The sequence below is a fragment of the Histoplasma capsulatum genome (genome assembly GCF_000150115.1).
Source record: "Histoplasma capsulatum G186AR genomic scaffold supercont2.3, whole genome shotgun sequence".
Lineage (NCBI taxonomy): Eukaryota > Fungi > Ascomycota > Eurotiomycetes > Onygenales > Ajellomycetaceae > Histoplasma > Histoplasma capsulatum.
The window spans coordinates 1,221,994-1,247,785 of record NW_025544803.1 but is presented as its reverse complement, the minus strand read 5'-3'; the positions used below and the strand labels follow the sequence as shown (position 1 = coordinate 1,247,785).

Below are 25,792 nucleotides of genomic sequence, written 5' to 3'. Positions count from 1 at the left end.
AAATAAAAAAAAAAAGCACAGAAAAAATGATAACTGAGTATTTCGCAAGAATCTCGATCTCCGACGGTTGTCAAAGAAATTTTGGCGCGAATCACGTGGTAAATTACATAATATTGATTTGAAACCCTTTGATTGGTTGATGTTGTCCAGCCAATAGAAATCAAAGCTACAAGCCATGAACAAATCACTCATTATCCGTGTCGTCTTGCTCCATGACAACTGCTAGAGCTGTTTTCCACCTTGAAACTTCATGCCCGAGAGCTGTCAGCTTCGCCATGGCAGATAGCAGGCTCGGGTCCTGACTCTCTACTCTAGCCTTCTCCTTCACTTTAACCTCCTCCCCTTTCCAACTGAATACATCTCCTGACTCGTCGTGAACGGGATGTCGCGGTCCAAAGAGGCGGTCTCGCAGGGAGAATCCGCTGAGTGAAATCTCAGGTGCAAAGGATGTTGTTGGTGTGTCGCCAGGAGATATGGGCTCGAGTGTTCGTAGATTTAGAACTAGAGCAGCTTCGGAGATGGAAAGATGAAACGACATATAGGGCGGGAGTGGGGGGTTAAATGACTATTATCTCAACAAAATGCTCGTGCGGTTAAAAAATAAAACAGTAAAATCAAAAAAAGGGGGGGGGAGGACAAAAAGGAGGAGAGGCTAGAACATACATTCTTATCCACGCTATCTTCGTTCCAGAGTTTTTTTGATTCTTCACCTTCCCCTTTCAACGTCAACCGAGCCTCACTGAGGTTATCATACAGCAATCGCAATTGGCCCGCTATGAAGCTGGCATTCATGGGATCACCAGTCCATGTGCTGACGTCTATCACATCAAGACTCTCGTTGACTAGGCGACGCACAAGCACGAGCTGACGAAGTGCTATCTCCGGCCCAGTAGCATCATCGGAAATTGTCAATCTTGTGGAATTAGACCCTTTGGGAGGGGTCAACGATTGTAAACGTAATTGGATGTCCTGGGATATAACAAGCGTTTATTAGACAGCGTTGACTGGGGGGCTGTTTTATGTCCCCTCAAGTAGCCAAACGAATGTCGGAAACAATAAATCTATCAACAAACAATACCCACCCCTTTTACAATCTTGGTCCCGACCCTCGTTACAAACCCCTTCACATTTTCGGACCGCAACGAAGATAGAACCAGCGTAGAACCTGGTTGTGAAGGTGCTAAAAGCGCCGCACACTCCTGAAGACCTTCCCGCAATGAGGCCAAAGATTCTTGCAGAGAGCCCAGGACCCATTTCAACTCTCGGGCCTACTAGCACGCGGAGAGTTAGTACTGGTAGCGAAAGTGACAGGTAGATTGGTAGGGATGGTTTTGAGTTTACCAATGAGGCATCTTCCTCCTTCTTCAGTTGATCTGGCGGGAGTTGTGGATATGCCCACGTGGCCATAATTGAGTACGCAATCAGAAAAGGGATCGAATCAAAAGCAGGTGTCAAAGCTGGCACCAACTAGATCCTTGATATTAGCAGCCTGAGCCGAGTATAAGAGCACTACAAGTAGACTCGTTGACGTGTACACCCACCGAACAAAAAACTCGAGCGGGAACCGGAGCAGAGCGGACAGTAGCGAGCACCATCCGCGAACACCAACAACAACAGCCCGGTATCGTATCGGTGTGGCGGCTTCCTCTGGCGGCGGACTGACAAACAAACTGACAGACCAACCCCGACGTCATAGAAGCAGACACAAGCAGAGGCAGGTTTGTGCTGGGCAGCAAGGCCTTACTTGATCGGGACGCGTGGCCCAGAGCCGACTCGCACCAGTCCCAATGCGGCTGAAGCTCAACCCGAATAAGGTTTCGGGACTAGTCGTCTCCAGTTAGCGTGGCCGTGGGCCGAAGCTTGATCGGCAGCTTCCAAGGTTCCCGAGGTCTTCTGCGCTTCCGCAGATCAAAGGGCTGGACCCATTATGTCATCGCGAACACTAACTATTCGCAGGGAAGGCTTGCTGGGCCCCGGTCAACTCCCCCATTTGCTGCCCTGCTCTTTGCCTCTGAATCGCTTTGAGATGCTGTCTTACCTTGTCCCGTATCCTCCTCCTCGATCTCTCCATCTGTTTCTTACAAGAATAGCACCTACCCTACCAAGTCGTGTTAGGATTTTTGCTCAAGAAATCAGGAAAGGAGACCAGAGACCACGGTCCTTGGTTTAGATCAAGGAATAGCCAACTTGCTTCGTTGGTTAGCTGGGTTTTCAAAAACAGCAGACTCTTCGACACTATGGGTGCAGGCAGTGCGTTCATACTCTGCTCCCCAATGCCAAAGCCAAGTTTCATGGAAGCCAGGTGCTAACGTTGGGTCTGCCAGGACCACTTATCGCCCTACTGGGCCTTTTGTTCACGGCTGGAGCCTTTATCCTCATGATGCTCACACTAATAGGCGGATCGCGGAATACCAACCCTCTCAATCGTACGTGGTTCCTCGAGGCCGATACGTCGAACATCCCTGGGGCACCAGAGACATCGAGATGGACTTTCTGGGGCGTGTGCGGTGTCTCCGATGGGAAAAATGACTGTCATGGCACTACAGCCGCTTTTCCTCTTGATCCGCCATCGTCGTGGAATTTCGACACTACCGACGGTGTGCCTCCTCAGTTTATCGGGTATTATATCCCTCTTCGTATCCAATGCTTCTCTGCGTGTGCACCTTATGTGCCCACGAGGCGCTGTATGATTTAATGATGGAGAGAGACCATAACTATATATACATATATACATACTATCCATGCACAGCATAGAAGGTGTTCGCATAACTAACAAATAATAACAGAACTAGTCGATATTTCTATATCACACGGTTCATGTTCGCGTTCATGTTGATCGGCGTCTTTTGGGTGGTTTTGTCGCTGTTCACTGGGTTGTTGGCTCTTTGCACGCGCATTGGGGCCTGGATCTCCGCTTTCTTCGCCGTGCTCGGTCTTATTTTCCAGATACTGACATCTTCTTTAATGACGTATGGTTCACTCTCCCGATACGAAATCTTTCTTCCCCATTTTGAACCCCAGACAAAAGCAACTCTCTCGTGAAATGAACATGTTTTCCTCTTCAGGGGATACTGACTTATGTGTGTATCAACAGTGCCGGATATGTCAAGGGACGCAATAACTTCTCATCAAACGGCCAGCCGGCCAAAGTCGGGCCAAACGCATTTGCGTGGATGTGGACGGCAGTAGCACTCCTCTTCCTCTCCAGCTGTCTATATTGCGTATCTGGGACTGGAAGGTCGAAGCGGCGGGCCAATGCTACCGCTAGTGGAGCTACGACGGGACATGAACGGAGAGGGTTCTTCAAATCCCACGATACACAGCGGGCTCGCACTGACGGCGCGGTTGACAAGGGTTACGCGTGAGGATGGAGGGTGCCAGGGCTCATATAGCCTTTTATCGAAATGATCTGGCTGAGGAAGATGATGAAAGGGATGGAAGGGGAAAAAAAAAAAAAAAAAAAAAAAAAAAAAAAACTACTCTCGTGTCGAAATACTTTATTTGGATTGGATTGGATTAGCGAAGGATTCACCCCACCCTCGTTTTTTATTTCATCGCACGCATTCTATATGTTGTTTAACATAGCTTAATTTCTGCGTTGGAAATGGGCATTCGTTTTGAGCTCGCATCGTGTCCCCGTCCCCGTCCCCGTCCCCGTCCCCAATGCATTCGAAATCCTTTTCGTGTCTATCCTTGGAAAAAAGTTACTTGCTGATCAATTGGAAACCAATTTTTTCAAAAAGCACTCTCGCTATCAAAATCTCAAGCACTGCCACAACCACAACCGCAGCGTATGGCGTTGGACACTTGGCTGGCTTATTACTTTCCACTTTTGAAGGTGTCGATTAAACGGGCCTTTTTTGCCTTCTAATTTCGCCGGAAGGGGTTTTGAGATGTGGTTATTTCCGGTAAACTAGGAGGGATGTTGGTCTTTGGATTTTGTGATTCACTTGTTTACTTACTAGGGGAAAATATGTATGTAACTTATTTTTAACATCCTGAAAGGAAAGGTTAAAAAAAAAAACAAAACAAAACAAAACAACCATAAAAAAAAAGGTTACCCAAGGAACAGGCTAACACATACATTATCTATTGCTCTAAATGCCTTTTTATTTATTATTAAAATGGATGCAAGGCGGGGTTATGGAGGGGGAAGGGGGGATAGCCCGACGGAGTGAGTAACAGGAAACGAGGAATTTGTGCATATCAGGGCATATTTTATAACGCGAAACAGGAAGAAGAAAGAAAGAAAAACGAACCAACAAACCATTTATGTACTTCCATTCTCCACTGGCTTCGGCGCATCCACCAGAACCCGAACACCATCCTTTCCACCAACTTCCCGACCCATTATTTGGACAGCCAGCTGCTCGCTCACGCCTACCATCACCTCCACTTTCCCATTGGCCTTGACGCCCCTGATGGCAAATTCCGCAATAGGTTTCGAGACCTTCCAGACCGCTTCTCGAATCTCCTCCTCCTCCTCCTCATCGTCATCATCGGAGTCGAAGTCTGAATCGACGTCCTCATTGTCATTCTCGCCGCCGGCTTCCTTGGCAGGCTGCTTCCGCTTGGGATCCGGTTTCGTAACCTTGATCTCGCGAATGCCCTCGCAAACACGGACGAGGACGTCGCCGCCGGCCTTGGGGACGGCGTATCGGGCAGTGCGTCGGGCGGGGAGGGCCGTCTCGGCATTGAGGAGCGGTTTGAAGATGGCGTGTGCGTCATCTGTTGCGGAGATGAGTTGGATGCCGATGGCTTTTTCGAGGTGGGGGGTGACGGTGACCATTGGGTGGGTCGATTGCTCAATGTCGTCCTTTTCAAATTCTTCGATTAGGGAGGCTTGGATGGCTGCGCCTCGAGCGGACAGGTCGGATGGGTTGATGGCGGTTGGCGATGTGGCTGGCGCAAGCACTGTTGTTGTGGCGGGGAAGAGAGATTGAACGAGCCGTGCGATCTTTGGGGTGTGGGATGTTCCTCCGCAGAGGATAACCTGTTTTGGAATTGTGAGTTAGCTAGGAAGTCTCTTGAATAACTGGATGTTTTTCCAAGAGAGAGCAGCTAACCTCATCAATATCAAGGATGTCAAGATCAGCCTTTTTCACGGACTCTTCGATAAGCCGGGTAAAGTTTGCAAACACTTTGCCGGACAAAAGCTCATATCTCGTTCTGTTGACAGTAGAGCTGAAGTCAACTCCACTCGCAAGACTTTCTATACTCAGAGTGGCATTGGTACCCAGACTTAAAGATTTCTTGGTTAGTTCCGCTTCTAATTTCAGCTTGGCCAAACTCCTAGCATTTTCCCTTGGGTCCACCTTATGCTTCTTTATGAACTCCTTGGAAAAATGATCAATCAAAACTTGGTCCAATTGGGCGCCTCCCAGCTCATAATCATGAGCAGTTGCAAGGATGGTGTACATTCCGCCCCGCGACGCAATGACAGCAACGTCTGATCTCGTGCCTCCAAAATCAGCCACCACGACTAGCTTGTCCTTCACTACAGCCTCAGGGCGAGCGTCATATGCAAGTAGGGAAGCAACGGGCTCTGGGATAAATTGCAAAACTTCAATGCAAGCATCCTTGGCTGCTGAGGTCAAGGCCGTGCGTTGAGCATCTGAGAAGTTTGTTGGGACTGTGAAAACGGCGGCATTAACGTCTTTTCCTAGGAATTCCGATGCAGACCGTCGGAGACGACGAAGGTGGCGGGTGGTTATTTCTGAGACGGTCACTGTGCTAGGCTCTGCATTCGTGGTATCGTGGATTGTAAAGGCTACCGTGGAGTCATGCAATTGGGGGTGAGCAGACGCATGGCAAGGAGTAGGATCTATCGATTTAAAGCTTTGATTGGCGATATTAGTTTAAAATCTAATCTGGTTGTAGAATATGATTACCCGGGATTGAAACAAGGTGGGGAACAAGTATTTACTCTTTTCCTAGGAAATCTCTGAAATAAGCAACCGTGTTGGAGGAATTTCGGATTAGCTGTATCTTGGCCTGGTTTCCATGGTATTCCTCTGCATCAACGTAAGAAAGAATGGAGGGAATATGGCGATCTACGCAAACTCCATTAGTCGCTGAGGATCAAGAGGTTCTGCGGCGGGTCCGAGTGCAAACGTACCTCCCTCCTCATTAGCTATGACTTCTGCTTTTCCCTCCTTTAAAGTAAGAAGAAGAAAGAAAAATTATGATCAGCAAATGCTTTACTTCAAGATATTAATACCGCAATCATGTCACTTACTGGTGATGTATACGCAATCGAGCTGTTAGTGTTTCCAAATGATAATCCGATGGCGCATCGCTCGGCATTCTCGGGAGAAACCCCGTTAGTCTCTTCGCTCATGGCGTTGTTAAAAGGTAAATACGGCCGGTATACACAAGGAACTAGCGGAGAGGAGAATAAGTACAAAGGCTGCTAGATGTGATTTGTGTTTGGTTTTTTTTTTCTCGCTGTCGGGCTGGGATTATCTAGTAAAACTGCTAGAAATTTTTTGGCAAAAAATCTTCAGGCGAAGGTTGGGTAGGGAAAAGTAGCCGCATTCGGTGCAGCTATCGATAGCACGAGCAAACAAAGCAAACATGCGAACCGATCATGTTCAACTCGCTCTTCAAGCCAGTCAATCCAATAAATCCATCGTCAGAAACACAATACCTGGCTAAGGTCTTTGCTTGATACCCACTTGCAGTTATGACGAAGCCAAATCCCTACCCCGAACTGAAGTTCGAGAAGAAAAATAAAAATATGCGAAGGGTCCCCAGCTGTACGTATTCAAACTTCGCGTTGCAGTGCCACTCCATTGAATCTGCTACTAAACAACAAACCTTCGCCGTCGGTAGATGCACGGATTCAAAAGCGGCCAATCCCGCATCCACCATCTGCCTCTCCTTATGCCGGCGCGAAAGTTCCTAAAGTAGTTTATGTTTCAACCAAGACACCATTTATGAGCGCCGCGAAGCGCGTGCAGAAACTGCTCAAACATGCAGAAAGACGGGCAACAGCTAAGATCGATCTAAGTGAGAAAATTAGCGAGAAACAGAAGCTCACACAGCTTACTGAGAGTGCTGATGATCTTAAAAAAGAGGAGGTTTTCATCAAAGCGACAGGGCGAGCTATAGAGAAGGCGATGAGCATTGGGAATTGGTTTGCGGCAAAAGAGGAGTACGCGATTAGGGTGAATACTGGGGCCGTGATGGTGGTGGATGATATTGTGGAGGATGATAAGCTTAAGCGGAAACAGGAGGGGATAGAGAAGGATGAAAAGGAAGCTGTTTCTGGCACTCCTAAAGAAACGCCAGGTGAAGTTTGTGTCAACCCAAAGTCCGCAGATGATGTAGACAACTGCAATGTTGCGTCATTACAAAAATCGAAACCCTCAACAAAAAAAAGGAAACGAAAGAATGAGGCCGTCGACTCAACGGGAGAACTGCTAGAATCTCGAACACGTTGGGTGAATATGGTAGAGATTGCAGTCACGTTGAAATGAGGGTTCATCGGCTAGGCTAAACCTTTATACGCCCTATCCAACGGCACAATTTATTGGGGAATGCCGATTACTGTTTCCCCATCATGTCCATATCTGGACTTGATATATCGATGTGCCCCACAAGTCCCCAATACAGTACTGGACAGAGTGAAGCTTGGATGCTGGGAAGCGCCGAACATTTTCGTCAGAACCTATTAACTTTCATCAGGAACATGGGGACATATTGTATATCTAGCGCCTTCTAGGTGTTTAAGAGCACGGTAGCGTTGCGGTCCGCTCCCGAAAATTCGTTCGGACTTGCCGCCCTCTATGTTTCTGAAATGGACGGTGAAAGAATCCATAGATGGCAGAGCGGACAAGGTCCTATCCTGTCTTAGCAGAATTTAACCTCCCCTGAACCACAAATAGGCGCGAAACACGCGGACGCGGAAATAATTCACAGAGGACACTTGATTCCTGGGGTCCACCAAGAGAAACCATATTCACTTGTCGTGGATGGACTCATATCTGGCTGATCTTGGAGTTGATCACTGTATGCTATGTATGTACTGTATTTGGTCGCGTGCCGCTACCTCGTGGTTTCCAGAGCTAAATTTAATGTGGCGGAAACGAGCTTCATCGTAGCAATGTTGAAAGCAGAAACTTTTTCTTTACTGTCTTCTCCGAGAAATAAATAAGTTAATATATAAATTAATACATAAGGAAATAAGGACCGATGAATAACGAAACGAGACTAAATCCTTCTGACCGACCGCCCGCCTACGAAGATATAGAATCGCACCACTACGAACGATCCACACCAGAGCCATTACCTCATGCCCACCCTCGACTTCAATCCCAATCAACTCCATATCTTCATCTTACCGCACAACTTCCTCCGCCAGTCCTTTCCGATATAACCCTAGATGGCACCTTAATTTATCCAACGACACCACCAGCCACTGCCCTCTATGCGATCTCCAATAACCTCAACTTGGACTACAGTACAATATCAGTATCCCGGCTGGAGCCCCGACGCTCCAGCACCGGCGGCCTTAGTCCAAACCTCAACCCGCGGGATAAGATCATCTATAAATTCACACGTCCAGTGATGTCTGAGACGGTGGAAATTATCGGCCAACGCCGCAGCACCCTGCCCGGAATTCTACTACTGAAATCCACCCGACAGCTGCTGAAGACGGGATGGGCGTTATGGCATGTGTATAAGAACACGGAGTCGATGGTGTTTCGTGTAAAGCCGAAGCGGAATCCGGAGAAGCATGAAGTGCTGGAGTGGCAGGATGGGTGTGGAACTACCGTTGCGATTGAGACTTTGGCCACCGATCTGGACGATGTTCAGCGTGATCGTAGTCGAGCACGGCGGCCACGATTGCAAATTGTCTCTGCTACGCCGCTAGATGATATAATGACGGATGTCCTGGTGACGGCGTGGTGTGCGCGGATTTGGATTACGTTTTAAGGTTAAACAGGAGGCTGGGAGGGAGAAGCATATTGCCGGCATGTTTTAACGATTTATTGTTTTTTCCTAATGTCTCCTCCTGCTTGATGGCCTTGACTTGTGCATCCTCGATAAATTTGACTTTCGTACTCTAGCTCTGGGTTTAGATCGTGAATTGGTGAAACAGCGATTGGGTTATGCTTTCGAGTGAGCAAGTGGGACGATGTATGAGCCAAAGCCGAGAAAATGTTGCTGTTTCTGTCCATTGTGTGTTTTCTATTTCCCCTTTCGAAGAAGAATATGTATATTACCCAGAGAAGATAGAAGTCGATGTTTCAATACGACACAGGGGCGATGTGAATATTAAGTACCATGGGTATTTTTATTCTGACTGGCTGAACGAGCACTATGTGGTGATCTGTATGGATTCGCTGGAAATCTCAGGGACATTAGACCAGAGATCGCTGCTCAAACGCTAATGTCATTGTTTATAATACAAAAAAAAGTAACTCCAATATAAACCCCGCAGTCCAAAAAGGCAAAGACCACCAAGATATATATCTGATATAGATTTTTCGATGATCGCGAACACCTTCACAATCCCATCTCCCTCAACACGACCCCAACTAATTTCCTCTGCTCCGAAGTCCCAAGCCTTTTCTCATCCGTCTCCCTCAAACATCTCCCCACCGCAACTATAGTCTTAACTGCCTTCGCCGCATCCACATCTCCACCGCCTCCCTTCCTCGCAACCGGGCAATCTACCCAAACCTTCCCATTCCTCCCAACTGCAATCTCAAACCCGCCATGGCTCTCCAATCTCGACCCCAGTTCCTCTAACACCATAACCCCACTAACTCCTTCACTGCCACCCCTCAACGACAACCTCTCCGCCAATCCCGTAGAGATATCAAACACCATCCCACCAGCCAACGGCCCCAGACCACCAGGCTCCGCCTTCCCCGTAGCCGGGTTCACACATGTAAGCTCCACCTCCCCCGCATTGCCCAAGCCGGTAGATAACACGCGCGCGTACACGAGGTCACCGTGTTTAAGGAGCGGGCGGGTTTTGCGCGTCGCGCCCTCGAATGCTAGCTGGCCCAAGAGCGCGTACGGGGTGTGCGGGGTTATGTTGCAGTGGAAGTAATCGACGCTAGAGTGGTGGATTTGGGCGATCAGAAAGTCATTGGGGGATGGGATGTAGCGGCGTTGGGGGAATGTGTGGAGCGTTAAAACGTTTCGTTTGGGATCGGTTGTTAGGAGGCCAGCTTGGGTTGCCGTTATTAGTGCAGTGCTGTTTTTGTTGGAGGAGGGTGTTTGGAGCGTGCGTAGGCCTGAGGAGAGCTTGGTGGTGGTAGCAGGATGGCTTGGTTGTTGATGAGGGTAGGAGATTGGATCTCCTGGAAGTAGGAGTAGGTAGGATTGGGATGCCATTTTGAATTGATCTAGTTATTATTCAATCAACGTTGCTGGATCAAGTGCTGCGGGGAAGGAATCGGCGGACACTTTGCAGAAGGGATGGTTTGTCGTCAACCAAAGCGTTGTTCCTGCGGCAATTAGAAATTAAGTGATAAAACTGCCTTGGCCACCATGTACTTCTTTGTCCAGCGTCCAACAGAGAGAGGGATTGAATAGCGGTTAGCGATGCAAGGAGTCGACAAATCGGGTAAATTGGGGGTGTTGAGATATTAGCTCTGAAGAGGTAAAAGCTTGGCTCCTGAAGGTTCGTTATCGATAAGGGCTTGCATTGTCACGTGGAATTACTGGCCCTGCCTGTCTTGGCAGAGACCCCTTCGGAGCAGCTCTTGGGTGCCGACAGAATTTACCTCGCTACCCTTTTGTTGCTTCGGTGCAAATTGCCAGTTGCAGCACTTAGGTAGCTAGAGATCTACTTCCGCGGAGCAGGGGAGATTCATAGAATTTGAAGTTCGCCATGGGAGGGCTCATATACTACAAGGCCGACTATTTCCTTTATCTAAGAACAAAACAAAAACGCTAGCCCCTGGCGATTTGTTTGTATAGTAGAATCAAATTAGACACAATATCCACAGATAAGCGGTAAACATCCATGCGTCACGCAAACATCCACAAGCCCAAGAGAGAAAGCGGGATCCTATATCTTTCTAATGACGAGGCTCACAGAAAGGACATAACTGAAAAAGACAAACGAAATCATGAATACAAAGAGAAAGCACCAGCAGTACATATAGAATACAATAAAGACGTTAAACGGCACAAATGCCACAATATACAAAACATTGACACGTAGGGGACTAGACGCATTGCAGGGATCGGACACGGCACAGTAGAGTACGGGAGAGCTCCAACTCTCAGAGCGTAGGTCCCGGGGTTAAATCTGAGACTACACCTGTTCAAGCAATGAATGTTCTCTTGCTAAAAGGGAAGCGTCCCCTAGCGCGACCAAAAGGGAATCTGTTTGGAAGCTGGCCTCTGCCATTGCCCCGGCCATTTTCGCCCCTTCTACCCTGACCTCCTCTACCCTGACCTCCGCTACCCTGATTGTTCTGGCCGTTGTTCTGACCGTTGTTCTGACCGTTGTTCTGACCGTTGTTCTGACCGTTGTTCTGACCGTTGTTCTGGCCGTTGTTCTGACCGTTGTTCTGGCCGTTGTTCTGACCGTTATTTTGACCGTTATTATTGTTGTTGTTCCCTTGACCCACAGTAAAGCGGATACAATCATCTTGGGCACCACGTTGAGCAACCTAGACAATAGAAAATCAGTTCACAGCTACGCTGGGGGTAGGTAATATTGCCAGAGTACTCACAGGCATGATTACGGGCTGGTGGTTACTGGCCGAATTAATAGTACAGAGACGGTAGACGCCAGCGGGGAGGCCGCCGTTAACCTGAGCGCTGAGTCCACCCTGCCCGTTACCGGGATCATTGATGCCCTTGAAGAAGACGAAATTGTCGGGGTCTGGAGGGTTCTGCGCGTTGATATTATTTCCAAGACTTTGGATCGTGACGTGACTGTGCCCCTGGACCTTCCCTCCAACTAGTTGCTGCGGAGCCGAGTAGTAAGTGACATCAGGGTTGGTGAACGAGCCAGCCACGAGATTGTCAACTTGAACGTCGACATTGAAACTCTGATTTTCCTGGAGGTCTTCACCGTTCTTAGGGTTTAAAATGATGGCGGAAATCATATTGTTGCGGGAAGGGATGTCGCCCATAACTGTTTAATTCTGATTAGGAGCTAGCACTTCGGGCAATGTACAGTCTGTAATATACAGCGGGGTGTCAACACACTTACCAATGCCATTGCAAGAACCACCATCCAGTTGAAGACCGTTGGTCAATGTCTTGCCAGTGCAGAAATTGATAAAGTTGGCATCATCACTTTGTAGATCATTAGCATGTTTCTCTCTTGTGGGGTAAATATTGCAATTCTCACGTGAGAGAGGCAGATTGTCCTTTTTCGGGATTGGCGGCTCCGTCGCTCTTGCTAGCCTCCTGGACGTTGTTCTGGCTGAGTAGAAGCTGATTATTGTTTCCGCCATTGTTTCCGCCGTTGTTCCCGCCATTGTTGCCGCCGTTGTTCCCGCCATTGTTCCCGCCATTGTTTCCGCCATTGTTTCCGCCATTGTTTCCGCCATTGTTTCCGCCGTTTTGCCGCTGACCTTGGTTACCGCGGCCACCTTGTCCGCCCTGGCGCCGACCACCTCTACCTCGTCCGAATGGGAAACCTTGCCCGAATCGGAAACCCTGCCCACCCTGCGCCTGAACTTCTTGACCTTGCGCGGCCTGGTCATCTTGACCTTGCCCGGCTTGGGGTTGACCATCTTGACCTTGGCCATCTTGACCTTGTCCGGCTTGGGGTTGGCCATCTTGACCTTGGCCATCTTGACCTTGATCATCTTGACCCTGGCCATCTTGACCTTGGCCATCTTGACCTTGTCCGGCTTGGGGTTGACCATCTTGACCCTGGCCATCTTGACCTTGACCATCTTGACCTTGTCCGGCTTGGGGTTGGCCATCTTGACCCTGTCCGGCCTGGCGTTGGTCATCTCCACCACCTTGGGCAGCGACTTCAGCCTGGCCACCATTCTGACGAGCTCGGAGATCCGCACCGACAACTACATCGAGAAACCCGGACGAGAGAACCAAAGCAAGCAAAAGGTTTTTGTACAGCATGCTGTGAAACGTTGCTGTGAGGTTTGAGAGTAGCAATAAGATTTCTGAACTCAGATGGTCTTCAAATTTCGGAAGGAAGGTAAAAGGTGATTTTATCACAGGATGTGTACCGCGCCACAAAATATATGTATAAAAGGTGCACCGCGCCCCGAATATAAAGAATGTAATAATATGCGATGTTTGTAAGGAATATTCCACGATCAACGTGGAATTATTTCAAAAATGAATGATGAAATTTCTCTTTATCGAGTGCGGGAGGACGGGGGGTAAAGAAAAAAGAGTGCAATCCCTCAAAACGACCATATGGACATTTGAAGCACCAAGATTGTGTATGGAGGGAAGGAGAATGGCAAACACATACAAAAAAAGGAGAGAAGAGAGAATGGAGATCAAAAATGTATAGATATGTAGAACAAGGGAAAAAGAGAAATGTAGGGCTGTACAACAGCCGCCAAGGCGGCTATATATGAATGATCGATATGAAGAACCCATATCGAACGCATGAAGCAGGAGTGCTAGAGTGAAACTACAGTGACATCCAAGCTGTCGCAGGGCCGACTGGGCACGGATGTCAAGGGGCACCATGATGCAGGCTGACAGGAGAACCATTTCAGTCATATCCGCTAAGGGTTGGGTTTAGCCAGGTTAGTGAGATCTTGCAGGTTTTGGGTGCTGAGAACATGGCCTCTGGGATTGTCGTTGAGGATGGTGAGGTTGAAGTCCGGAGGGAGGGTTTGAGGTTGATAGAAGGTTGGCAGATGCGGCTTAGCGTGGGCGGCTCCGGCTGGCATCGTCCAACACTAACTGCCGCACCTCAGCATGGAGCCAAGCTTCTTCAGACGTCCGTCGCTTGGGCAGCGTTATGCTCTGTGTCAATGCCTCCTGTTTCTCCTCTTGACATATCTTCTCTTGTCAAAGAATTCTCCCTCTATTTCTCGTTTTGTCTGTCGCTCGTCCTAAACCCTCCACCCAGCTTTCGGCGACGAAAGAGCTGAGCCTTCACACAAAGCATCCGCCACACCGAACTAGGAGGTGCTCCGTTCCATATTGTCAGAATCTCGTTTTGCGGCGCACTCATTGTGGGGACTCTGAAGGATGACGGCGACAAAACAAGCTAGAGCAGCAGGGTTTTTACCTCAGATGCTCCTTTTGGCATTTCAGGGAATACTTGAGCGGTCCATTTCTTCCACATCGGGCTCACTGATCCCACTTCCTCCCTGTATTTTGCCTGATCCGGAGATCTTGTCTTGCATTGGTGCGGATGAGCTTGCAGTTGTGAACTGATTTCTACAGCCCTGTGTTTGACCTTTCGACCGCTAGTGCTACCTGGTTAATTAAACTCTATGAACCACCTTTATCCCCCCCGATACTTTTTTTTTGTGCTCTTTATCTCTGAACCCTCCACGGAGAATCTCTTCCAAATTCAAAGAATACAGAGGTATCGAAAGCTGTCACCCATCGGAAACACTACTGGCGTTGATTGCAGGGAGGCCTGTCTGAGATCATTGCTCTGGAGCTGCTTTCATGACATTCTCTTGGTTCAATGTCCCTTGCTTGACTTCCCTTGAGCTGGGAAATAATTTAGCTAAACATCGAGCGGTCCTGCACCCGGGGCCAAGGCATCATCAGATTGCTGTAGCTTCGCAGGAGTCCCGTCAAACTGCGAAACAAATCAATGCATCAATCATTTCAAACACTGCTTATACAGTACATGTTAGGACCAAAATTCGTCCTCGACATCCTTCTATGGACAAGATTTTCTTTTCAAAGCGTTTCCTTCAAAAACCTATGTCCTTCCGCATCCTGCCACAATCTGACTTTGCCAAGATTAAACAAATGAACATTTCCTTTTGCCGCCGAAGACAACGTTATCGAAGTGGGCCATGCACAGGACGAATAACTCCTTTAAATTCCAGTCTTGGGCGCCTAAATGCATAATGCAGATATTATTAAGCGTCCCTTGCTTCGGATTGTTATATCTGCCGATATCCCTTGAGGGGTTTTGGGCACAAACAAACAGGGTGTTAAGTTCCCTTCCACATCTAAAACGCAGCCAAACGCAAGATGAGTAGATGAGCGAATGAAGTAATAGAATTTCCACAGTTAAACCCTATCCGTCTAAGGACTCGTAAACAGATATCTGCTTCAGAAATTGAGGTGAAACGTCAGGTATTCGACTCCGGGCAGAAATATTAAGGGGCGGAGCAAATCCTCCCATCGCCCAGTAGGGCTATTTACCATGAGACCCCCTTTCTTATCCTGGCAGCTGGTAGACGAGGAGATTGCGGCATATAAATACGTAGTATCATATACCCCGACCCCGCGCGCAGCCAGAAACCAACCCCGCAGTTCGGTCCGGCTGGCCTCATCTCCTCGCAGGGTGAAAGGGCCGGTCGTTCTGGGGACATAGGCTGTCATGCCCTATCTTTTACTTGCAAAGCAGGTATTTATTTAGTTGAAAAGGATATATGCACTTTTCCGCATAATCCGGATGACACGGGACTCGAATAAGAAGAAGAAGAAGGACAAATACAAATACAATTATGAGGTATAAAATTAGTGTATTAAGGAGTTGGTGGATTCCCTCCCTCCCCGTCCCTTGAGCGGGCCACTTCGCTTTTCATACATAAGCATTCTTGCAGTGGGTAACTAGCAGCTATAGCTTCTTGGGCATCTATATGCGGCGCGTGTGCCGTACGTTACTAGTGTGTATGCGACGTAGCACATGTGCGTGCGACTCCGAAGTTAAATCGCTTATGGATATTGATTGTATTGTATTTGATTCTGCCATTGCCATTGCACGAACGTTACATGAGGGGCTGGGTAATACCTCTAAACAGTGACATAAAGTCGTGGACCCCCCGAGGCAGCAGGCATGCATAGTACATGTATAAACATATAGTTAGACCCATTGTCCTGGATAGGAAGTTGAATGTATGGACTACGAAAGGGTTGTATAATAATATTTTTATCTTCTTGTTGTCCCTGTTGGCTACTATTTTACGATGTGTAAAAAAGCGAGGAAGTTGGATATTTTCAACCGGGGGGGAAGGGAATGAGGACCTTTTTAGTCATGTGCGAATATGCGTATCTTCTGCTATCCAGCTCCATACGTATAGGTTGAAAGCTTATGCAGGAGGTAACGTAGTAATGGACAGTGCTGACTGTGGAGATAGTAGGTGGTTTTTGTCCGTGGGAAATGTCATTATCATTATTGTTTTGTTTTCGTTCATATGATCGTCTGTTATTTACCCAATTCGCCATAAAACGATTGGAACAACGAGGTATTTATGTAGTCAATGCACGGATATGCAAATGCAAAAATTGGGAAAGGACATGAAGTAAACGCTCAATGCGATCAGAAAAGTAAGTAAAAGATAAATAAATACCCATTGATCAAATCTTCTACAGCAACCTCCCCTCCATCACAAACGTCGTTTTAGCTGAGAGTGATACCCGGGACACACTGGTCCCGGTCTCATTCAACCTCACCTCAACGCACAACTGACTCGCCCTCCCGATATCAACCCCCTGCTCAATGGCGTAGGCATGCCTTGAATTCGCCCCTCCTTTTTGGAGCGCCAGGTACGCCGCCAGGGCAGAGCAGCCGCTTGCTGACGCCGCCTCCTCCAGCCCTGCCGCAATCACCCGCACCCGTAGCCGCGTAATATATGGCTCCTCTGTGAAATCCGTCTGCAGCTGGAGGAAATACACGCAGCCACAAAAGGGTGTGGGGGCGTCTTCGCCTACCCGTACCGTCCAGCCAGCATCTAAGGTGGGTTCAGGCGCGTAGCCGTGTTCCAGCTGCGGGAAGAGCGAGGGGCACGAGGTGAAGTCAACAAGGGTGAAGGTCATGCCTGGGGCAATGGAGAAGATGGGGTAGGAGGCTCTCATCTTGTCCGTTTCCTCCGGGTGAGGGAGTAGCTGACGCTGGACGGCGAGGACCTCGTCCTTTGTAGTTTCACGGGCGTGGATGTGGATGTTATGTGGGATTTCGATGGCGGCCACCTGGCGAGCGGGATCATAGTGGGCCTGGATAAGACCACCCTTTGTCTCGAGGGTACAGCGGTTGATTGACTTTAGGGCTTGCCGTTTCTGTTGAATTTCTGCTGCCGGTGGGTTGGACCAGTCGTTGATCGAGATGGAGTCCTCGCCCTCGAGCTTCTGGAAAATGTAGTGGGCTGCCCCAAGGACGGCCTGGCCGGAAAAGCTCCGTTCTCCAGTCTTGCTGAATATCTCCACTTTCCGGGATAGGCCAGGCTCGGGGGCATCGTGGAGGAAGACAGTGTTCACGTAGCCGAATTCTAAGGCAATGCGCTGCTTTCGAGCCCGGGAAAGGGCATTGTTTCGCACGCTTACGATCGCTAGCTGGGTTCCGAGATATCTGTAGTTGCGAATGCGAAAGGATATGTTAGCTAAGAAGCACACACCCCAGTGCCAAGATGGCAATATATGTGTACGAGGAGGCTGGTTTACCTTTCCGAGGTGAAGACATCCGCAACGACTGCCAAAGTCGGTTAGCTACACATATATCCTCCACCCCTCGTCACGGATACTACTTCAACTAAGTTATGCAGTGGATTGAGCAGTTACTCACCAAAAGTATGCGGTCCCGCTGCCATGACTGTTGCGAGGATGTGTGAATAAAGATACTGTTCAAAAGAAGGAGTCTGGGCGCGGGGCGTTCAAGCAATTGGTATCGTGAGACGAGGGTAAAACAAAGGCGGCAGGCATCAATAGCGCGGGTAATCAGCTAGCGGAAGAGAGTAATCAGAAGAGAAAGGAGACGTAAGAATAATCATGAGTGAATGTTGAAATAAGAGGGCTGGAAAACGTTTGAATCCCATGGGCAGATTACAAAAAATCTCGGGAGATGAGGTCATTGTAGTATGGAGCCTGATGGCAGGCCTAGGCCAGTCAGGATCTGACGATTTTCTCGCTATCGCAATAGGAGAACAGAGAGGGCAAAAGGTGGAATCGAACAATCCAATGACTTGTTCAGCAACTCAATTGTACCATTCCATCCAAGTGCATTCTGTTGTGTGAACGCGGCCACAGTGACAATGTAATTCAGAACAAAAGCCTGGATGAAATAATTAACCTACAATTTGTGACAAACTCGAGGGCCTGCGGATCCAAAGCTTAACTTTGCGTTAACTGCCAGTGGTTACTTAAGTGCATGAATGTATTTCTCATTTCTCGGCTGATTTTTGATTTGCGGGTCCAAATAACTAGTGGTTATACAGGGGGGGTTCTGGGTGGTGTTATAACCCATGTTACTATGTATGTTAGCCAAGCCCCATGATAACTTTTTTAGTGTTAATTATACTGTACATACATTCAACCCCACTTGATTCATACCATACAAGCAGGCATCATCATTCAAGAATAGATTTTTAAGCATCTCTGCTCTGTATTCTTCACCATGATCTCTTTAGCTGACTTTACAGAGATGGAGTGGCAGTTTCAGATCAGCAAAGATCTCTTCTCATACAGAAAAAAGACTCTGACTCTGACTCTGTAGAATCAATCAAAGAATATCAATAAGCAGTATCTTCTCAGACAGAGAGAATGATGAGTAGATGGTACTGCTTCTCTGCATTCAGATTGATCATTTTTATTCTAACTTTTATCTTTTTATACAGAACTTCTGCAAGAAGACTGATTTTAAAAATGAAGAGATGATAACAGAGAGAAAACTGATCTGATTTCTGAAGAAAAAGATACTTTGTCATTCACTGCAGAGCTCTGTTTATAAGAGTAAGAGAGTTTATATAGACAGAGATAATAACACTGTGCTGCAGACTGTGAGCAAGAGCACAGTCAAACTATATAACAGCTGTGATGAATCTATACAGATTTCAGAAGAGCAGAGAAATCAACTTCTCTAATTATTTATATAAGCAGCTGATCAGTGCAATTCTTTGTACATATGAAATCAAGAAGTCTGTATGAAAGCAGATACAGTATATAAATTGAGAGATTAATATTCTGTAGAATAAATATAATAAGAAGATGATGATTCATCTGATAAAGTTCTGTTGAACTGACTGATATAAAAATAATCAAATATCTGTGATGAATCATCTTTGTATAGAGTTGAACTTTCTTATAAATTACAATATACTTCTGCAGAGAAAGACATTCTGTATAATACAGCTGTCTGATCTTTTCATTCTTCAGCTTTTAAATAAAGAATTTACTTCATACTGATCTATAATTCTCATTACAGATAATGACAAAATCAATCAGCTGAGATGACTGAAGTTAGACTGGCCGTGTGACCATGCATGGGACTGGGACCAAATTTTTCCTCAGTCCCATTATTAGATATCTTAGTCCTGGTCCCATATAGTGTTTAGTAAATTAGTCACTTTACACTGTTTATATTATAAATCTAGTCCCAGATCATGTTTTACTAATAAATTAGTGGTCTCAGTCCCATTTGGTCCCATTTTACAAAATGGGACCAAATGGGACCATGATTTACCCTATATAGGTTGGCAGCGATAGATTAGCAGTGATAGATTAGCAGTGGTAGGTAGGTTGGCAGCGGTAGGTAGGTTGGCAGCGGTAGGTAGATTGGCAGCGATAGATTAGCAGTGATAGATAGATTAGCAGCAATAGATTAGCAGCGATAGATTAGCAGCAATAGATTAGCAGCGATAGATTAGCAGTGATAGATTAGCAGTGGTAGGTAGGTTGGCAGCGGTAGGTAGATTGGCAGTGGTAGATAGGTTGGCAGCGGTAGGTAGGTTGGCAGCGATAGATTAGCGGAATTCATAGATTAGCAGTGATAGATAGATTAGCAGCAATAGATTAGCAGCGATAGATTAGCAGCAATAGATTAGCAGCGATAGATTAGCAGTGATAGATTAGCAGTGGTAGGTAGGTTGGCAGCGGTAGGTAGATTGGCAGTGGTAGATAGGTTGGCAGCGGTAGGTAGGTTGGCAGCGATAGATTAGCAGCGATAGATTAGCAGTGGTAGGTAGGTTGGCAGCGATAGGTAGGTTGGCAGTGGTAGGTAGGTTGGCAGCAGCGATAGATTAGCAGCGATAGGTAGGTTGGCAGCGGCATAGATTAGCAGTGGTAGGTAGATTGGCAGTGGTAGATAGGGGATCTAATAGCGAGCCATCAGGGCATTGAGCACTAAGCAAGATAGGGGTAATATCTCCACCAATCATATCATCAGATTGATGTATTATATAATCATCAGAATGGGACCAAACTTGAGTCAAAATCATGATCAGTCCCAGATCATGTTCTTATTTTTGATAGTCAGTCACTTTACATGGAATATCAAGATTTTTTAGTCCCATTTCACTCATGTTTTGATAATTCTAGTCACTTTACACTCCCATTCTGATCCTGGTCCCACTAAAATAATGCCAAGAAATGGACTGGGACCAAACCAAACCAAACCAAATGTGAAATTCATGGTCCCACCGGCCAGTCTAACTGAAGTATACTGCTGTGATAAGATATAAAAATTCTCTACTCTGTACAATATCTCATCTGATATTCTATCTATTCTACTGCTGAAATATTGTATAGAAAAGTCTTTCAGACTTTTAAAGATACTCTCTCTAATATGATATTCATCTTCTCTGTGAATAGAATCTCTTCAAGTCTCTTTTATATAATACTCAGCTTCAGTGAATTAATTGTATATATGCAGCAGCTGAGCTTCTGTTAAATAAAAAGACTCATTTTAATTGAAATCAGAGATTCAGATATGCTGAGCTGAATGAAATATTAGAGGATTAGATTTACTGAGTTGATTGATGAAATAATAATACTCTAATCAACTGCTATTTCATTAATATTTCTCAAAAGTTTATATAAGTAATGACAGAGTTTGAGTTATAGACTCAGAGCAATTATTTTCTTTCTTAAGCTATTATTATCTCTTCAAAACAGCTGAAGACTGTCATCTGATTATAAGTGAATGTCTGACTAGATAGATTTAATTTATACAAGAGATTGAGTCAGAAACAGAGATAGATACAGAGGAGAAAAAGAGAAGTAGCAGAGATGAAAAAAGTGAAGAAGATAGTACAAGATTTGTCAGAAAATGAATAAAATCTAACAGCTCAGAGATTTCTGCAGCTGCTGAAGCAGCTTTGTACAGTGATTCTTCAGAACTCTATATTTCTACAAAGATAGTTCTCTGATCATTCTCTATAATCAGATTCTTTTTTTATATAAGAAAATTATCAGAAGTATATTTTTCAGATTATTCAGACTTTTGAGACAGCTGTAGAGTCTCAGAAGATTCAGATTTAGTAAATAGTATCTGTTATTACTAATCAACTGAAAAATGTACAATAAAAAATGATTTAATTCATTGATAAATGAGGTTGTAAGAATCAGCAGCTGCAGTAGAAAATAACTCAGCAGCTTGCTGATCTAATTAATAATCAAATTATTTTCTTTATATAGACAGTTTCTCAGAGCTCTGCTGCTCAGAATTCTGTGATGAATCTGACTATCATTCTCTCTATTTTCTCTCTGCTCTTCTCTTCTTCTATTTTTTTCAAAGATATTATACAGAGATCAGTGAAGTCAGAGATGAAGATGAGATAATTATTATTTAATAATACTGAATCTATAAATCTGACAGTCACACTTCTCACTTCTCTCTGAATGAAAAATAACTACTCTTTTTCTTATATAATACAGTCAGTGTCTGATTTGTGGCAGAAGTGAATCACTGATCTAGAAGATAATTTATCAGTACAGAGTCTGAAGAATCAGAAAGACAGCTGATATAAGAACTTCTCTAAGAAATAGATAATATTCTATCAATAAAAGATTATTATTAATGAGATTTATATATATATATTCTCTGATATAACTGTCAGTGCTGCTGTAGAATCTCTGAAGCTGATTTATCAGTGAAAAAAACTCTCTTTTAATAAATTGACAGAGTTGTTGAAAAGACAGAGACAGCTCTAGAGAATCTATCATTTCCTTTCTCTTCATACAGAGTTGCTGAGATTTTGACTTTATATAATAATATAGAGTGTATTTTTAGATAAATTAGAGTGTACTGCTAGCAGCTCTGCTCTTTATTATATAAAGATTTACTACTATACAGTGTATTCTCTCACTACAGCTGGCTATTGTACAAAGACAACAGAGATGATAAGCTGATTAAAAAGAATGAATGAATTGATAAATTGATGATGATGATAAAAGCAGTAAATTGTATCTACTTCTTTGCATTCACTCATCTCTCTATAATAATATCTTCTTCTTCTCTCTCTTCTCTTCTTCTTTTCTTCTTCTTTCAATATATTATCATATTAATTATGTATATACAAAGCTCTGATAGATTGTTTCATCAATTAGATATCACAGCATTAACTGCTCTCTTCTCTGTATAATATAGAGCTCTCTCTCTTCTTAATCTCTCTGATTCTCAGAGTCTTCATTATATTCTTTTTATAACTGATCAACAGCTGAGTCTTTTTATTCACAGTTCATAATTCAGAGCAGTTCTGACTCTCTCAGAGTAAAATATATTTTTTATATAAGACAGTATGACAGAGCTGCAGGTTCAAAGTCATCAGTCATTATATATTAATATCATTCTTATTCAATTTCACAGTTAAATAAAGTTATATATATACTTTGTCTGTCAGAGTGTTTATTCAGATCTTTGATCATTCTCAGAATGCTGTCATTTATCTGATTACTTTGATGAAGCTTGTGGCAACTGCAAATAATGTGATCATATCATTCACTGCTTCATATAAAATAAAAAAGAGATGAAGATGATAGAGATTGTGAATGATGAGAAGAATGACTCTTAATAACAGATGAGAGATTTCTCTGAACAGCAGCTGCTCACAGCTGATTCAACATCTACTGTTTCTATAATTTTTGATTAACTCTCTCTCTTCAGTATATACAATTTTTTTTTTTTTTTCTTTTTCTTTTTCTTTTTCTCTTCTGAAGAGATAGATATGTATTATTTCTATTTACTTCAGTTATACAGAGTCTGTGTATGATATTTAGATATGATTTGCATCTCTATATTGATGTTTAGAACTAGTAGCTCATATAATGAAGTTAAGTAGATTATATAGATAGATAGAAGAAAGATAGCTAGCTAGCTAGTCAGATCTATAGTAATTGATTTTTATTTATATTATTTTTCTTCAGTCAATTATTTTATACAGAGCTTTAATAACTGTCAAGATAATATGTCAAGCAGACTCTCTCTGTATAACTCAGTTATTCAGAGAGGGTTTGATCTGAATGATGTCTGATATAACTGTGTTATCTGAGAGAGTTATATTATAACACTGCTAACATACCCTCTGAATAACTAGTGGTTATACAGAGGGGGTTCTGAGTGGTGTTATAACTTATGTTACTATATATATTAGCCAAGCTCCATAATAACTTTTTTAGTGTTAATTATACTGTACATACATTCAACCCCACTTGATTCATATCATACAAACAGATATTATTATTCAAGAATAGATTTTTAAGCATCTCTGCTCTGTATTTTTTACTATAATTTCTCTAACTGACTTTATAGAGATAGAGCAGTAGCTTCAGATCAGTAAAGATCTCTTTTTATACAGAGAAAAGACTCTGACTTTGACTCTGCAGAATTAATCAAAAAATATCAATAAATAGTATCTCTTCAGACAGAGAGAATGATAAATGAATGACACTACTTCTCTGCATTCAGATTGATTATTTTTATTCTAACTTCTATCTCTTTATACAGAACTTCTGTAAGAAAACTGATTTTGAAGATAAAAAAATAATAATAGAGAGAAAGCTGATCTGATTTCTAGAGAAGAAAGTACTTTATTATTTACTGCAGAGCTCTGTTTATAAGAGTAAGAGAGTTTATACAGATAGAGATGATAATATTATACTGCAGACTATAAATAAGAGTACAGTCAAATTATATATAACAGCTGTGATGAATCTATATAGATTTCAGAAGAGCAGAGAAATCAATTTCTCTGATTATTTATATAAACAGCTGATCAGTGCAGTTCTTCATATATATGAAATTAAAAAGTCTGTATGAAAGCAGATACAGTATATAAATCAGAGAGTCAATACTCTGCAGAATAAATACAATAAGAAGATAATAATTTATCTGATGAAGTTCTGCTGAACTAACTGATATAAAAATAATCAAATATCTATAATAAATCATTTTTGTACAGAGTTGAACTTTCTTATAAATTATAATATACTTCTGTAGAGAGAGATATTCTGTATGATACAGCTGTCTGATCTTTTCATTCTTCAGCTTTCAAATAAAAAACTTATTTTATATTGATTTATAATTTTTATTATAGATAATAATAAGATCAATCAGCTGAGGCAACTGAAGTATACTGCTATAATAAAATATAAAAATCCTCTACTCTGTATAATATCTCATCTGATATTCTATCTATTCTACTACTGAAATATTGTATGAAAAAGTCTCTCAGACTTTTAAAGATATTTTTTCTGATATAATATTCATCTTCTCTGTGAACAGAATTCTTTCAAGTTTCTTTTGTATAATACTCAGCTTCAGTGAATCAATTGTATATATACAGCAGCTGAGCTTCTGTCAAATAAAAAGATTTATTTTGATTGAAATCAGAGATTCAGATATGCTGAGCTGAATAAGATATTAGAGAATTAGATTTACTGAGTTGATTAATGAAATAATAATACTCTGATCAACTGCTATCTCATCAATATTTCTCAAAAATTTATACAAGTAATGACAGAGTTTGAGTCACAGACTCAGAGTAACTACTTTCTTTCTTAAACTATTATCACTCTCTCAAAGCAGCTGAAGGCTGTTATCTGATCATGAATGAATATCTGACTAGATAGATTTGATTTATATAAGAGATTGAGTCAGAAACAGAGACAGATATAGAGGAGGAAAAGAGAAGCAGCAGAGATGAAAGAAGTGAAGAAGACAGTATAAAATTTATTAGAGAATGAATAAAATCTAGTAGCTTAGAGATTTCTGCAGCTGCTGAAGCAGCTTTATACAGTAATTCTTTAGAATTCTATACTTCTGCAGAGGCAGTTCTCTGATCATTCTCTATAATCAGATTCTCTCTTTATATAAGAGAATTATCAGAAATATACTCTTCAGATTATTCAGACTCTTGAGATAGCTGTAAAGCCTCAGAAGATTCAGATTCAGTGAATAATATCTATTATTACTGATCAGCTGAGAAATGTATAATAGAAGATAATTTAGTTTATTGATAAATGAGATTGTGAGAATCAGCAGCTGTAGTAGAAGATGACTCAGCAGCTTACTGATCTAGTTGATAATCAAATTATCTTCTTTATATAGACAGTTTCTCAGAGCTCTGCTGCTCAGAATTCTGTGATAAATCTGACTGTTATTTTTTCTACTTTCTCTCTATTCTTTTCTTCTTCTACTCTTTTCAGAGATATTATACAGAGATTAGTAAAGTCAGAGATAAAGATGAGATAATTATTATTTAATAATACTGAATCTGTGAATCTAACAGCCACATTTCTCACTTCTCTCTGAATGAAAAATGACTATTTTTTTTTTTATATAATACAGTCAGTGTCTGATCTGTGATGAAAGTGAATTACTGATCTAGAAGATAGTTCATCAGTGTAGAGTCTGAAGAATTAGAAAGACAGCTGATGTAAGAGCTTCTTCAAAAAGCAGATAATATTCTGCTGATAA

General features: G+C 43.6%; 9 protein-coding genes across 9 annotated transcripts; 4 read left to right on the top strand and 5 right to left on the bottom strand.

Moving 5' to 3' along the window:
- Positions 1-16: 16 nt before the first annotated feature.
- HCBG_02579 (uncharacterized protein) lies at positions 17-1,710 on the bottom strand (the record flags this gene model as incomplete). Its single annotated transcript, XM_045429628.1, has 5 exons — positions 17-565; positions 664-969; positions 1,083-1,268; positions 1,342-1,467; positions 1,542-1,710. The coding sequence occupies 4 exons, from the start codon at positions 1,405-1,407 to the stop codon at positions 185-187; spliced, it is 939 nt and encodes a 312-aa protein (XP_045289523.1).
- Positions 1,711-2,086: 376 nt separating this feature from the next.
- HCBG_02578 (uncharacterized protein) lies at positions 2,087-3,451 on the top strand (the record flags this gene model as incomplete). Its single annotated transcript, XM_045429627.1, has 4 exons — positions 2,087-2,250; positions 2,325-2,619; positions 2,787-2,969; positions 3,095-3,451. The coding sequence occupies 4 exons, from the start codon at positions 2,238-2,240 to the stop codon at positions 3,363-3,365; spliced, it is 762 nt and encodes a 253-aa protein (XP_045289522.1).
- A 473-nt stretch (positions 3,452-3,924) lies between these two features.
- HCBG_02577 (hsp7-like protein) lies at positions 3,925-6,340 on the bottom strand (the record flags this gene model as incomplete). The annotated part of the gene is made up of 4 exons (XM_045429626.1): positions 3,925-4,993; positions 5,067-5,824; positions 6,119-6,155; positions 6,239-6,340. 4 exons carry the CDS (start codon positions 6,338-6,340, stop codon positions 4,271-4,273), a joined length of 1,620 nt encoding a protein of 539 aa, XP_045289521.1.
- Positions 6,341-6,685: 345 nt separating this feature from the next.
- Positions 6,686-7,481, top strand: HCBG_02576 (uncharacterized protein; the record flags this gene model as incomplete). The annotated part of the gene is made up of 2 exons (XM_045429625.1): positions 6,686-6,758; positions 6,835-7,481. The coding sequence occupies 2 exons, from the start codon at positions 6,686-6,688 to the stop codon at positions 7,479-7,481; spliced, it is 720 nt and encodes a 239-aa protein (XP_045289520.1).
- A 715-nt stretch (positions 7,482-8,196) lies between these two features.
- On the top strand, positions 8,197-8,940 carry HCBG_02575 (uncharacterized protein; the record flags this gene model as incomplete). The annotated part of the gene is made up of 1 exon (XM_045429624.1): positions 8,197-8,940. One exon carries the CDS (start codon positions 8,197-8,199, stop codon positions 8,938-8,940), a length of 744 nt encoding a protein of 247 aa, XP_045289519.1.
- A 573-nt stretch (positions 8,941-9,513) lies between these two features.
- On the bottom strand, positions 9,514-10,353 carry HCBG_02574 (exosome complex exonuclease RRP40; the record flags this gene model as incomplete). Its single annotated transcript, XM_045429623.1, has 1 exon — positions 9,514-10,353. One exon carries the CDS (start codon positions 10,351-10,353, stop codon positions 9,514-9,516), a length of 840 nt encoding a protein of 279 aa, XP_045289518.1.
- An 896-nt stretch (positions 10,354-11,249) lies between these two features.
- Positions 11,250-12,983, bottom strand: HCBG_02573 (uncharacterized protein; the record flags this gene model as incomplete). The annotated part of the gene is made up of 4 exons (XM_045429622.1): positions 11,250-11,287; positions 11,426-11,642; positions 11,706-12,112; positions 12,191-12,983. The coding sequence occupies 4 exons, from the start codon at positions 12,981-12,983 to the stop codon at positions 11,250-11,252; spliced, it is 1,455 nt and encodes a 484-aa protein (XP_045289517.1).
- A 768-nt stretch (positions 12,984-13,751) lies between these two features.
- HCBG_02572 (uncharacterized protein) lies at positions 13,752-14,066 on the top strand (the record flags this gene model as incomplete). Its single annotated transcript, XM_045429621.1, has 1 exon — positions 13,752-14,066. The coding sequence occupies one exon, from the start codon at positions 13,752-13,754 to the stop codon at positions 14,064-14,066; it is 315 nt and encodes a 104-aa protein (XP_045289516.1).
- Positions 14,067-16,476: 2,410 nt separating this feature from the next.
- On the bottom strand, positions 16,477-17,693 carry HCBG_02571 (uncharacterized protein; the record flags this gene model as incomplete). The annotated part of the gene is made up of 3 exons (XM_045429620.1): positions 16,477-17,455; positions 17,548-17,575; positions 17,669-17,693. The coding sequence occupies 3 exons, from the start codon at positions 17,691-17,693 to the stop codon at positions 16,477-16,479; spliced, it is 1,032 nt and encodes a 343-aa protein (XP_045289515.1).
- Positions 17,694-25,792: the final 8,099 nt, after the last annotated feature.